A 14354-nucleotide genomic window follows, 5' to 3' on the forward strand; every position below is an offset into this window, starting at 1 on the left:
AGTGGCGACCATGGGCTGGAAGACGTAGCGTGGGCAAGTCTCCTACTAGGTGGACCGACGATCTGGTAAAGGTCGCGGGAAGAGCCTGGATGCGGGCAACGCATGAATGGAAAACCTTGGGGGAGGCCTTTGTCCAGCAGTGGACGTCATTTGGCTAAAACAAACGAACGAATGAATCATCACGTTAGTGGCAGACACGACGTGTTCAATAAGGCCATGACGTACGATGTTTGACTCTCACGGCTCTTGTAACTATATGAACGAGTAGAAGAATACGTATACTCTTCAAGAAGTTCTCGGCTTCGGCTGCGGCCGCAGAGGCCAGCGCGAGGGCACACACCGTGCTCAGGGCTGCGAGGGACATGACGCGGTCTAGGAGGCTCCGAGCCTTGCTGGAGATTGTGCTGGCTTTAGGAAACTATATGAACAGGTAAGCTGAGTCCAGCTGGGTCAAAAAGAAACTCTATGTCGTCAAAGAAGATGCTAATGTCCTCTAGCAGATATAGCGCTAAAGAAGGTATATGCAAGGCTCGGAAGGTCGAAGCAGAGGCCTTTGGCCATTGTCCTTTAGGAAACATCAATGGCGGCGGACTTTGTTGAAGGTCGTACTGTGCCTTTCTGGAGATCACTCAAATTAGACGAGAACAAAAACTAATATAGTGGACAGTGGGGCGCCACCGTCAACACCGGATCGCTGGTTCCGATTTTTGCCATGTTGGAAACCATATAGTTGAACGAGTGCAGCGCCCCCCTGTCATTGAGTTTGGTGGGACAGTTCAGCGTGGGTCATCTATAACTGCCCTTATCCTGCATTAAACTGGTCAATATTGATAATTTGTTTGAACGCAGTTTTCACAATAAATCCATGACATTGTCCGTTCTAGCATTGGTTAGGACATTCAATCATTGTCAATCAATTTTCAACCTTATCACATCACAATAAAAGCTTATCTTTTATTGCAGAGGCGCACGCGGCAACGCGTCAGGCTTCCGGCTGTCGTCGCTGAACAAGCTGGCCGACACCAAGTCCAGCGTCACGCGCAATACCACGCTGCTGCACTACTTGGTCGAGATGCTCGAGACACAGGTAACAACTAACTAATGGAACCTCGATAGATGGAGTACGAGATATTCGTAGAAATTCTCTATCTAATAGAAGGCAAAGAATAACATTGACATTACGCTGCTGTATCTAAAAATTTGAGTGAGTTTGGCTTTGATTGCAAAATTAAGTTCTGCTGATTTTAGGTATACTGAGACAGTTGCTCATCAAGTCGATTTTTATCTTAAGTGAAAAAGAGATGAGTTTCCATAATGCAAGAGAAAGATCTTTTGTCCCTGACTGGTTCTCCTTGGCATTTCACATTGTTGTTAGGATTGGGTTCTTGGTTTTGCAACATGTTACATTATTAAGTTTAATGTATTCTTTTGTGCTCTAAACGCAAATGTCCTAGCTAGCCACAGTTGCCAATGCCACAGTTTAATTAATTACGTGCCGTAAAGCTATTACATGGAGAGTTCAAGGTGGCTTTAATACACACCGCGAAATCGCAATCCTGCTGCGAAAAATACTGACCATTTTTTTCTTTCTCCCCCAGTTCAAAGACATCCTCCTACTCGAAGAGGACTTGCCCCACGTGCGAGCAGCAGCGAAGGTGTGCGTGGACCAGCTAGACAAGGACGTGAGCGCGCTCCGAGCCGGCCTACGGGAGGTGGCCCGCGAGCTGGACTACCACGCGGCGCTGCCCGCGCCCGCCGACCCCAACGACGCCTTCCAGAGCGTCATGAGGGAGTTCCACGCGCATGCTGTGTGCACCTTCACGCAGCTGGAAGACCTGTTCCAGGTGAGACGGGTGTTTTGGGTCACGGTTACGTCCTCTTAATCGAAGAGGACTTGCTCCACGTGCGAGCAGCAGCGAAGGTGTGCGTGGACCAGTTAGACAACGGCCTGCTGAAGGTGGCTCGTGAGCTGGACTACCACGCGGCGCTGTCCGCGCCTGCCGACCCCAACGACGCCTTCCAGAGCGTCATGAGGGAGTTCCACGCTCACGCCGTGTGCACCTTCACGCAGCTGGAAGACCTGTTCCAGGTGAGAGGGGTGTTTTAGGATGTTTTGTGTCACGGAGACGTCCTCCTACTCCAAGGAGCAGCAGTGAAGGTGTGCGTTGACCAGTTAGACAAGGACATGAGCGCGCTCCAGGCCGGCCTGCGGAGGTTTGAATTGCAGTAAAGATCATGGTTGTTGTGTAAATCCTTGGAGCGGCCTTTGTCCAACAGTGGACGTCATTTGGCTAAAACGAACGAACGAAAGACCATGGTTTACCTCCATGCAATTCGACCGTCGTCAGGCCACTTTTACCGACCACCAACCTCTGGTCTTTCGCTCAGCAACTCGGTGAGCAATATGTCTGTTAATAGATTACCTAAGCTAGACGACTGACTCAATGATGTAATTTCCACAGGACATGAAGAGCCGCCTAGAAGCGTGCGCGCACGCGTTCGGCGAAGAACCCAGCTCTTCGCCTTCGCAACTATTCGGCGCGCTCGACGCCTTCCTCACGCAGTTGGGCGAGGCGCGCGCCGAATGCGACGCCGCGCGCCGCCGCCGTGACGAGGAGGAGCGCCGCACGCGCCACGAGCAGGAGGTCAGTGACACAGTAACACTGGGAGACGAGTGACAGCTGTGATGCATGGGTCAGTGACCTGATGACACTCTAGCGACTACGCGCCACGAGCAGGAGGTCAGTGACACTAGGAGACGAGTGACAGCTGTGATGCATGGGTCAGCGACCTGATGACACTCTAGCGACTCCACTCGGCCGCTCGACGCCTTCCTCACGCAGTTGGGCGAGGCGCGCGCCGCCGCCGTGACGAGGAGGAGCGCCGCACGCGCCACGAGCAGGAGGTCAGTGACACTGGGAGACGAGTGACAGCTGTGACGCATGGCTCAGTGACCTGATGACACTCTAGCGACTCCACTCGGCCGCTCGACGCCTTCCTCACGCAGTTGGGCGAGGAGGAGCGCCGCACGCGCCACGAGCAGGAGGTCAGTGACACTAGGAGACGAGTGACAGCTGTGACGCATGCGTCAGCGACCTGATGACACTAGCGACTCCACTCGGCCGCTCGACGCCTTCCTCACGCAGTTGGGCGAGGCGGAGCGCCGCACGCGCCACGAGCAGGAGGTCAGTGACACTGGGAGACGAGTGACAGCTGTGATGCATGCGTCAGTGATCTGATGACACTAGCGACTCCACTCGGCCGCTCGATGCCTTCCTCACGCAGTTGGGCGAGGCGCGCGACGAGGAGGAGCGCCGCACGCGCCACGAGCAGGAGGTCAGTGACATTGGGAGACAAGTGACAGCTGTGATGCATGGGTCAGCGACCTGATGACACTAGCGACTCCACTCGGCCACTCGACGCCTTCCTCACGCAGTTGGGCGAGGCGCGCGACGAGGAGGAGCGCCGCACGCGCCCCGAGCAGGAGGTCAGTGACACTGGGAGACGAGTGACAACTGTGACGCATGCGTCAACGACCTGATGTCACTAGCGACTCCACTCGGCCGCTCAACGCCTTCCTCACGCAGTTGAGCGACGCCGCCGTGACGAGGAGGAGCGCCGCACGCGCCACGAGCAGGAGGTCAGTGACACTGGGAGACGAGTGACAGCTGTGACGCATGGCTCAGTGACCTGATGACACTCTAGCGACTCCACTCGGCCGCTCGACGCCTTCCTCACGCAGTTGGGCGAGGCGCGCGCCGAGTGCGACACCGCGCGCCGCCGCCGGGACGAGGAGGAGCGCCGCACGCGCCACGAGCAGGAGGTCAGTGACACAGTGACACTGGGAGACGAGTGACAGCTGTGATGCGTGGGTCAGTGACCTGATGACACTAGCGACTCCACTCGGCCGCTCGACGCCTTCCTCACGCAGTTGGGCGAGGCGCGCGCCGCCGCCGCGACGAGGAGGAGCGCCGCACGCGCCACGAGCAGGAGGTCAGTGACACTGGGAGACGAGTGACAGCTGTGACGCATGGCTCAGTGACCTGATGACACTAGCGACTCCACTCGGCCGCTCGACGCCTTCCTCACGCAGTTGGGTGAGGCGCGCGCCGAGGAGGAGCGCCGCACGCGCCACGAGCAGGAGGTCAGTGACACTGGGAGACGAGTGACAGCTGTGACGCATGGCTCAGTGACCTGATGACACTCTAGCGACTCCACTCGGCCGCTCGACGCCTTCCTCACGCAGCAGAAAAGATTTGCGCACCTCTTTGTTTATCCTCCACTCGCTGGCATGGCTCGTGGGCTTTTCCCACCAGATAGGCGTGGCCTACCCACAAAAAATTGATGATATCCGCTGGAGCCCAATGAGACGGAGTTGCGAGTAAAGCCTTGATCACACCTACCGAGTGAACGGGCGAGACATTAAAATGATACTAGGCCGAGAAAGTTGGGTGAGTCGTCCATTATCTGTCTCGCCAAAAATCTCGGCCGAGCGCACTCGGCGTAATGTTCATACACACCGAGTACTCGGCCTAGAGCACTATCTCGCCCGTTTTCTCGGTACGTGTGATCAAGGCATTATTGTCCTGTTGCACATTCGTCTGGAGTGAGCCTCACCTAGTCTCGAGGGGAATGTTATTTCTCCTCGGGTCAATCGCAGCGACGGGACCCCTCAACGTCAACATTACCATGCAATAATATACGTTTTTCTTTTGCAGCTGAAAAAGCGAACAATGGAGCGCAAGCAGGCGTCCAGCCTCCTCAGCTCCGTCGGGAAATCCCTCGGCAAGAGTAACTCGGACTGCAACGGCCACGCCAACGGAGACTCCTCCCGTGACGGCACCCTCACTAACGGACAAAAGGGCGAGTTCGACGACCTCATCTCGGCTCTCCGCACCGGTGACGTCTTCGGAGATGACGTCGCCAAGTTCAAACGATCCAGAAAAGCCTCCAAGGCCTCACACAAAGGCAGGGACTCCCCGCCCCGCGGCATATGCCGCGAAGACTCCCGGGAACGACAGAAGAATTGAAAGGTTTGCTAGGTTTTATGTGTAAACGATCTGAAAACCTGGACAAAGTATTCGTTAACGAAACGACTAAGTCAAGTACGAATCTTGTGCTTCGTGCATTCACGAAGCACTTAGTTACTTAAATTTTTCCATTTAAAATTTTTGAATGGTAACGCCATTGTAGGTACTTTGGGAACGAAGCAACTTTTGTTGTTTAAAGACGCTGGATATTTTCACTTAAAGAAACATTCGATAAGTGGATTTCGAAGATCCTTGGAGATCCCCAAGGGTGATGCCGAACTTGTAAACCGGTCACAAACGGGGAGATTTACGTTGAAGAAAAGGGTCTAAATGACTTTAGTAAAATATACTACGTATTATAGTTATTATGGAATGTGATGTTTAGTAGAAGGATAATGACTGTTAAGATAATGAGTGTTAGTCAACTTTCATAAACATCGCTAAACTTGGCCTGCTGGCTGGTCCAATTTATATGGTACGCCCATATTAGAACTAATTATCGTTTAGTTTCCCTTAGGTACTTTATGATCTTGTGTCATCAATATAAACTTAGTGACAACGAATCTAACGTGTATCCGATGCCATTTTGTATTACGTTTTCTTACAGATTTATCTCAACACTATCACAAACTCTTGGTGCCTAATTTTGAACTTTTCTTACTTTACATTGAGATTTTCGACGATTTGGCTTTTTGCTGGCTATCGACTGATCAAGTCAAAGACTGTGCATGTTATTCCATAGACATAATAATTTAAGGGTTTTTATTGATAAGCGATGTGTGATTTGAATAACCATAGAGTAGATCGTATAGATTTTTTTTTATTACAATACTTGAATGTTATAGATTTCATTGCTAGGCCGCCATAATACTTTTAAAACTCTTTACTTATTACAGAAATGTTTTTTCATGTTCTTTTTAATTTAATAATAATCGATTAACATTTTATCGATAGCCAAATTATATTCTGTGGGATTATGAGAGTGTATTATATCATTTAATGTAAGATGTATTTACATTGTGTAAATTTTAATTTTAATATTATGGTGTACTACAATTTGGCTTCTTTTTCTAAACGAATGCAGGGCATCTGATGAGCATATCGTATTCGGTTGTACCTTCGACACTTTTTATTGTTATGCCTCTTAGATACATAACAGTGATGTATGTCTATAAAATTTGCTATTTATAATCTATACGTAGCCTGTAATTGGCCTAAATACCTACTGAAATTAAAACATTCGGCGCAATACTATACTATTGCTTAAATATAAATTGATCTTTGGTGGTCTCGTAATAGGGCCCAAGCACTATCACTTCAATGTAGACAAGTGGCAAAACAATGAAAATTTCTGAACTAACCAATCTCCTAGCACTAATGGAAATTGACGAAAATCCTTTTGGATCGTAACCCTATCATTATTGGATAAAACATTGATGAATTGACTATAATTCCTATATTGTTGTATCATTAACACTAGGGTGTAGGAATTGATACAGACGTACCAGCATACTGATTTCGAATTTTTACTACAACATTTACTTTATGGTAGATGATGTTTTTGAAAACTTTACATTGTAATTTTATATTGTAGATCTTATAAAAAAATCTGTCACTAATTTATTTTATTTCATTCATAAAATGTGATTAATTAATTATTTTAGTTGAATGTAAATATAATTTTAATTTGCCAAAATTTGTTACCGAGTTGACGAGTTGATGAGGGAATTTTGATAAGTTAATGAAATGTCTCCAATGAAAGTTTGTCATATGTAAATTTTATTGTTTTGTTCAGTATTGCTTAAGCGAATAGTATATTAATATAATTATTATACCTATAGACATTATTTAAATTAAAATCCTTAAAACAATAATATTGTTGTTGTTCTTTCACACTTTCCTTTTACCTGTACAATTACTTATGTATGATCTAGAATTCCTACAATCAAATTCGTACGAGATTTAAAATCTAATAAAAATATAAAAACATTTTATACCATTTAGATTTTTATTTATTGAATCATAGTGGAACCAAATACCGAATGGTACGCTAGTGTACGCTGTTTACTGAATTGGGTAGACACAGAAACCGATAATTTCGTGACAAAAACTTAAAATGACACCCGTTTACCTTTCAACTCTTGGTTTGAATAAAATCATACTTTGAAATACAAAATCAATGGACAGTCTGTTTTTTCGTTTATTCCCGATGTCCCCCACTATTTGGCCACCACTGGTGGACATTGTGAAAAAAAGTTGCAATGTCCACCAGTGGGGGACAGCGCTACTGAAATCTTCCCGTTGGGCCCTACTGGTGGACACTGAGAAGAAATGTGTTGCTCTGTCCCTCAGTGGTGGACATCGAAACAAAAAAAGTTCCGTTGTCCCCCACTATTATATTTGTGTTCACTTACCATCAGGTGATCCGTTTGCTCGTTTGCCTCCTATCACATAAAAAAAAAAAAAATGAATACAAACATTTTAAGTAAATCTTATACTAGTAATTATAATACATACATTTTTAAAGGATTTTTATTATAGTTTAAAACAATCCTTAATTAATACTGACGCCCGAAGTGTACGTTAATCGGAACGGTTTTGTCATTTTTAATTTTCCAAGTACCCACAATGTTCTACTCATAACATAGTGTAAAATAGTAGTGTACCGACACAATAATTTTCAGAAATTATTGTGTCGGTAATGTTACTATTTTGCACTTATTATCTGTAATAATGTCGGAAATTGCAGGATCTAGTTCACGACAAATTGAAAAAGTTTACATAAATAGGAAAGGTGGGAAAGTTCTTTTGCTTGCAGCCCATCAATACACTTTAAAAAGGTTTTTATTTTAATTACTGTATAAAAATACTGCATTTTTTATGAATATTGTTAATACCATTAATATCATATTATATATTATTGCTTACAATATCAACGACGAAGGTCAACCTTCATATTATGTTAAAAAACGGAGAATTACCTATATTTGATACGAATTAAAAATGTTTATTTTTTAATAATCACGAAAACAAAACAAATAGTTGGGGACAACGGAACTTTTTTGGTTTCGATGTCCACCACTGAGGGACACAGCAACTCATTTCTTCTCAGTGTCCACCAGTAGGGCCCAACGGGAAATTTTCAGTAGCGCTGTCCCCCACTGGTGGACATTGCAACTTTTTTTCTCGATGTCCACCAGTGGTGGACAAATAGTGGGGGACATCGGGAATAAACGCCACATTTCTTCTCAGTGTCCACCAGTAGGGCCCAACGGGAAGATTTCAGTAGCGCTGTCCCCCACTGGTGGACATTGCAACTTTTTTTCTCAATGTCCACCAGTGGTGGCCAAATAGTGGGGGACATCGGGAATAAACGTGTTTTTTGACAGGGTTTTGACAGCTAGCCCTATAAGCGGAGTGTGACCTCAAGAAGAAGCAGGCTGTGACTGGAGACATAACGGGGCTCTTCGACAATCCTTGGGAGAGGATACATTATGTTCAAATTCTAGCACGAAATATTGCCTTTAAAGTAAAATATAACAGTATCTAATTAAATCTAATGTACTATAAATAATATCACATTATAGATTAGGTTCTCATCGAACCTGTGACCTGTGATCTTGCGTTTAGCAAAGCATTATTGATTTGGAAAATGTACAGTTCGCAATTCATCTCCTTACCAAATGCAATGCATTTAGCTTTTTCCCTACCTAAGTTATTGTTTCTTAGTTTTTGTACTAATTATGTCATCCTGGAATTCGTACCTAATTACTACATTAGTAAGTGTCTTTTCGAATCAGTTGGGACATCGACACCATTTGTTGGCCTTACTTATCATTCTTTATATTAAAATATTCTTTAAAAAGACGTCCCTTCAAAACCTTCAAACAAAGCGGCAATTTCATGAACATCTGTTATCTGACCTAGAAATCCGTAATACCTTCGTTTAATGAAATTCAAGTTTCAGCCCCAGAAAGGGAACATTTGCCTTGAAGGAACAATGATAAACGGGCAGTAACATAACCCACAGAAATCCGTTGGGTTTCGTTTGTGGTCATTATTTTCATAATTACGCCGGCGGCCAGCTCTCTGCAAATTAATGAACACCTAACGAAGCGTGTGTTGTGCGGAATTTCAATTTAACCTTCAGTCTTTTGTTCTTTGAACATCAGCTTGCATAGTTATTTTGTTGCAAGTTTCCCCGCAGTTCGTTATTTTAGATTAAGTTCGCCTTGCAATTTGTAGAGGAGGTTGATGTAATGAATTTTCTTAATTAATGTTTAGTGTAAGGAGGTATATTAGGTGCCAGCAATTTCAGCTAACGTTGAATCCTAATTTCTCAATATTATTGTGTTTTTGTCAATCTACTCTAAGAGTAGGCGCACACCGTTGATTTTTAGTTGGCCGATAGTTGTGCCCGATTTTAAATTGTATGAAGAATCGGCCAAATCGAATCGGCGTAGTGTGCGCACTCCCATACATGCCCATACTGATCAACTGCTCGACTAAACTATCGGCCGACGAAAAATCAACGGTGTGCGCCTACTCTAATAATTATCCAGTGCTATCTTTTGCTGTCAGGCTGTCACGACTCATGAGACTTAAGTATTGTAGCGAAATCAATATACTTACCGAAATATTATTCCTATAGTTTCAGATATTATTTATGTAGTTAGTGATGTTTTGTTCCGGGGTTTAAGACATCTAAGACTTTTTATATTAACAGTCCATTGTAACTTTATTAATACTTTGTGTGTAGGTGTTGTTATTTTCAGTTTCTTTCCCAAGTTAAATTTTTTATTAGCTTTCTCTTGTTATCGTAAGAAAAGAAAAATTACTGCCATCTACACGACAATAACAATCCCACACACACTCTGCAATATTATTACGGGGTGGAGTGTACTTGTGCCTGCGTAGGTACATTGTAACATTGTGTTTTCAAGAGCCACGTTGCTCGTAGGTTTCAGATAATGAACCTGCGTATTTCGGGCTCCTCTCCGAAATCATATACTGTTGACAGTCGCCGTAAAAGCTTTTGAAGCAACGCATAATCCTTTAGAAATGGTCCCGGTTTGGGCCTCTATTGTATTGGAGGTCTAATTTTAAACCTGCTTATTCCAGGTTGACTTGTGCCTTTCACGGTATCCACCTTCATTTGGTTTGTTGAATGTAAAGAAGGTAGGTAAGTAGGTACTATATTATGTATTACTTATAGAGTCACATTACAGTTGCCAATTTGTTCTGGTATGTCATACTTTTTTATTACCTACCTAATTGTATGTCTTGTTGGTGTTAATAAATAAATAAATAATAAGTACAGAGAACGACACATTAAGGCTGAGTTGCACCACCTAACTTTGACCGTAACTAACTATAACGATAACCGGTGTATTTTGTGTGGAGTTTGACAGATTTTTAACGTTTGTCAAAGTTAAAGTAAGATGGTGCAACCCAGCCTAAGAATTTTAGCGCCGGGGCATCTTTATATTAGTACGTAGATAGGTAACTTTAATAGGTGCAATTTTGTAACAACATTTTAAAAGGTGACCTACATATGCTGGCAACTGTACCAATTAATCACGTTGGCCTAGCTCAAAATTTTACCAAAGTCAAGATTTTTCAGGAATTTTTAGCGAGTGTTGTAAATAAAATTAAAATGTGTTTTGAAAATTGTTTGATACCAAAAAAGTTTCTTTGCGCCTTCTCTCTGAGGTGCGGATCTTATGTGGTCGGGTTTTACATGTTTGTAAGTACTACCAACTTTATTATTTTTTGTATTACATTGCCTACTGTTTGTAAGTTTCGTCAATTGTCATTGTTGTGACACATCATTGATGACAGTGAAGTAGATTACAAGGCACTGATTTTTCCTGAAACTTCTTCAATTATTCGTTCGTTTGTTTGTTTCAGCCGAAAGACGTCCACTGCTGGACAAAGGCCTTCCCCAAGGATTTCCACAAAGACCGCTCCTGCGCCGCTCGCATCTAGGCGCCTCCCGTGACCTTCACCAGATCGTCGGTCCACCTAGTGGGAGGCTTACCCACGCTACGTCTTCCGGCTCGTGGTCGCCACTCAAGAACTTTCCTGCCCCAGCGGCCGTCAGCTCTACGAGCTATGTGCCCTGCCCACTGCCAATTGATTTTAGCGATTCTGTAGGCTATGTCAGTCACTCTGGTTCTTCTACGGATCTGCTCATTTCTGATTCGATCACGCTGGGAAACTCCGAGCATAGCACGCTCCATCGCCGTTTGGGTGACCTTGAGCCTTCTTATGAGGCCCATAGTAAGCAACTGCGACTCGAAGTTGTTGACAATTATGTATACCTGGGACAAACAGTCCAGTTAGGTAGGTCCAACTTCGAGAAAGAGGTCAATCGTCGAATACAACTCGGCTGGGCAGCGTTCGGGAAGCCTCGTGATATTCTAACGTCCGAAATACCGCAGTGTCTCAAGTCAAAAGTCTTTGACCAGTGTGTGTTGCCAGTGATGGTATACGGATCTGAGACGTGTTCGCTTCAATTATAATTTCAACCTAAATATTTTGAGTGATAAAATAGCATAATGATCATTTAATTTTAATATAAGTAAGTACAAGAAATTCGGGTAGGCCATGTAAATTAAAAAATATAATTAACTTTGAACCAAAGCACTGCACTAATTTCCTATTTGAAAAACAGTATTAAAGTTCGCAAGCAAGTCTTGTCATTTGTAAATTAATAAATAGAAGTTGAATCTGTGTTTCTCGTAGCACTTCATAGAACGGAAGCCGAGAACTGCAAATGCAAAAACATCTTGAATAATTAAAAGAACTCACTGTTAATTTCTTTCGTTTACTCGTTTCTGCAGGTAACACGAGAAAGAATTTGAATGGGTATAATGCTAGCGCGCAAGGTGCAGAATATTATTCCTATATCCGTAACCGTATCCATAACAGAAACTACATATCCATAACATCCCTACCTGTATGTATGAGATAATGAAATGCGGGGCAGGGTAAAAACTAACGGTGGTCAAGAGTCTCAAACTAAGGAACCTCTGGACGATGCGTGACGTGCTGAGGATCATTTTTTATAATCTGTCCCTTGAACCTACCATCAACCAAGAGTATAAACAATGTATTTTGTTCCAGTGCCTCATGATGCTTGTGACCACTGCAGTGATCGTCCAAACTAAAGCCTATAGCAATTTAGAGTATTCGACGAAGACGCCCGAAAATTATCTGTTCGTCTTCAGCATGGTGGCTAGCATCGATAGCGTTTTCCTGACGTTGGTTAACTTGTGGCTGCTATGGGGGATTTGCAAGGTTAATATTTTATAGTTTACCAGCTTTTGGTAGAACTATGCCCGTTTTCACCATCCATCCCTAATTTTTAAGTGATCCCTATGAAAACAAAATTCCTGTTATGTGTTACCATAGGGGTCACTTAAAAATTAGGGATTGGTGGTGAAAATGGGCACTAGACTCGTGGATTGGTGAAAACCCCAAACAAATCCGTTCAGTAAGTATGTAGTAGGTACTTCGATCGTTTGTTTGTATTGAACATTCTTCGAAACTAGGTACTAATACTGGTCATCACAAAAATCGGCCCACCTACGTTTTACAGGAAAACTCGTTTCTACTGACACAATCATGGTGCTCCAACAATATTGGTGTTATTTGAAAGCCCAATACTTAAATATCCTTAAAGAAAAACACATTTCATTTCTTAATAAACGATTATAAACGATTTACATATACAATAAATGTGACTGGAAAAAAGACCTCACTTTGGGCTCACCTCTGGGATCAAATTAGACCAATTTTTATGGTTTTAAAACCAAATAATGATCTCACGTGTCCTCTTTAACAGATGGATAGCTATTAATCCCAACTTAACAGTTTTATAGCCATAAAAGTTGGCTCAAGCGTAACTACCTATTTTTTGAAGAAGTGACTCTGGATTCTTCTACAGACACATTTTTGGGGTAAAAACCTTTCCTTTAAAATGAAATGAAGTTTAGAATTAGGCTTTTAAATGGTGCCAATATTGGTGGGAAGTGGGGATGCATACGTTTGAAAGTGCTTGTCGCGGGAGGGTCGATTTTTGTGATGACCAGTGTATATGAAAAATTATTTTACGATTAAAATTCTACATTTTTTCTCATGACGGTACGGAATTCGCTGGGTCAGTTAGTTATAAGTAGTATAGACTTCTTATAACACTATCGGAATGTCGGTCATTTTTCGCATTATAATATGGATGATTGGTTTTGATTAAATTTTTTAGAAGAATGCGACAATAGTGGTGTGCTGGATGATGGTCACCATCATCGGGCTGTTGCACGTCTTCATCACGTTTGTCCTGATGTGCATTTACGCCACCAACGTCAACGAAGCTGCCAGGGTGGTGTGCTTGATTGTAGCTTTTATTGCTATTGGTAGGTATTAAATTTTCAACTTCACCATCACCTTATCACCGTTCGTTCTTTGTCCACAGCTGGACAAAGGCCTCCCCCAAGGTTTTCCACAACGACCGGTCCTGAGCTGCCCGCATCCAGGCATTTCCTGCGACCTTCACCAGATCGTCAGTTCACCTAGTGGGGGGTCTGCCTCATCATCATAATCATTTATTTATATGTACAGTTACTGCTGTAGGAGCATGATTGTCTCAAAGAATGTAAAAAAAAATCGTAGGTTTTAAAAGGCGAGTAAAAAAAAATGGGAACAACAAAATACAAAAAGCGCTAATAAAATAAAAACGGCTAAACAACGAAATCAAATAGGTTTACTATAAAAAAGAAATAAGTAAAATACTAACGATTACAATTTTTTCACAGGAATTGAGCTGTACGCTTTTCTTATTGTCTACGCCTACTGGTTGGAGTTGAAAAAACTGAAGTCTGAGGGGACAATCGCGTAAAAATGTTAAGCAAGATAATGTAAATAAATGAGGCTATTCTTATATTCTATCTTCACCTATTTATAATAAAAGTGTAGAGATTTTTCTGTTCATTTTATTCCGTACTACCATTAGGCCATTTAAACTCTATGTCGTGGCGGCAGCGCTTATACTAGCTTCCCTGGAATTTTTATTTATCCTTACACAATACCCGGCCGGTGTTTACCTACAAACTTTTCCAGTTTTTAGGGTTCCGTAGTCCTGACAAGGAACCCCTATACTTTCGATATGTCCGTCTGTCTGTCTGTCCGAGGTTTTGCTTGGAAACTATTTGCACTAGAGAGCTGTAATTTTGTGGAGGTATGTATAATCACGCCACAAAAGAGTAAACAAAAAAAAAATTGGGCAGCTTAAAGTGGGGATGAATGTTTTTTAATCTTCTATCC

General features: G+C 43.3%; 2 protein-coding genes across 2 annotated transcripts in view; both read left to right on the forward strand.

Annotated features, from left to right (window-relative positions):
• The window catches only part of LOC135078164 (disheveled-associated activator of morphogenesis 1), an 85332-nt gene extending 78428 nt beyond the window's left edge, over window positions 1-6904 (forward strand). The window contains exons 18-21 of the mRNA XM_063972749.1: window positions 964-1087; window positions 1599-1844; window positions 2463-2645; window positions 4719-6904. Coding sequence (XP_063828819.1) covers window positions 964-1087; window positions 1599-1844; window positions 2463-2645; window positions 4719-5030 — 865 coding nt within the window. The 3' untranslated portion in view covers window positions 5031-6904. The remainder of the gene's footprint in view (window positions 1-963; window positions 1088-1598; window positions 1845-2462; window positions 2646-4718) is intronic.
• Window positions 6905-10623: 3719 nt separating this feature from the next.
• Window positions 10624-14012, forward strand: LOC135077880 (uncharacterized). The gene is made up of 4 exons (XM_063972420.1): window positions 10624-10776; window positions 12159-12332; window positions 13297-13447; window positions 13847-14012. Exons 1-4 carry the CDS (start codon window positions 10687-10689, stop codon window positions 13927-13929), a joined length of 498 nt encoding a protein of 165 aa, XP_063828490.1. The 5' UTR covers window positions 10624-10686; the 3' UTR covers window positions 13930-14012.
• Window positions 14013-14354: the final 342 nt, after the last annotated feature.

Source organism: Ostrinia nubilalis, chromosome 14, assembly GCF_963855985.1.
Source record: "Ostrinia nubilalis chromosome 14, ilOstNubi1.1, whole genome shotgun sequence".
NCBI lineage: Eukaryota > Metazoa > Arthropoda > Insecta > Lepidoptera > Crambidae > Ostrinia > Ostrinia nubilalis.

Bases quoted from the DNA above. Each gene is read 5' to 3' on its own strand.
- LOC135077880 (XM_063972420.1), top strand. From the start codon at position 10,687: ATGTGTTTTGAAAATTGTTTGATACCAAAAAAGTTTCTTTGCGCCTTC. The intron at 12,333-13,296 runs GTTAATATTTTA...TAAATTTTTTAG, and splicing joins TGCTATGGGGGATTTGCAAG to AAGAATGCGACAATAGTGGT. The intron at 13,448-13,846 runs GTAGGTATTAAA...ATTTTTTCACAG, and splicing joins TGTAGCTTTTATTGCTATTG to GAATTGAGCTGTACGCTTTT.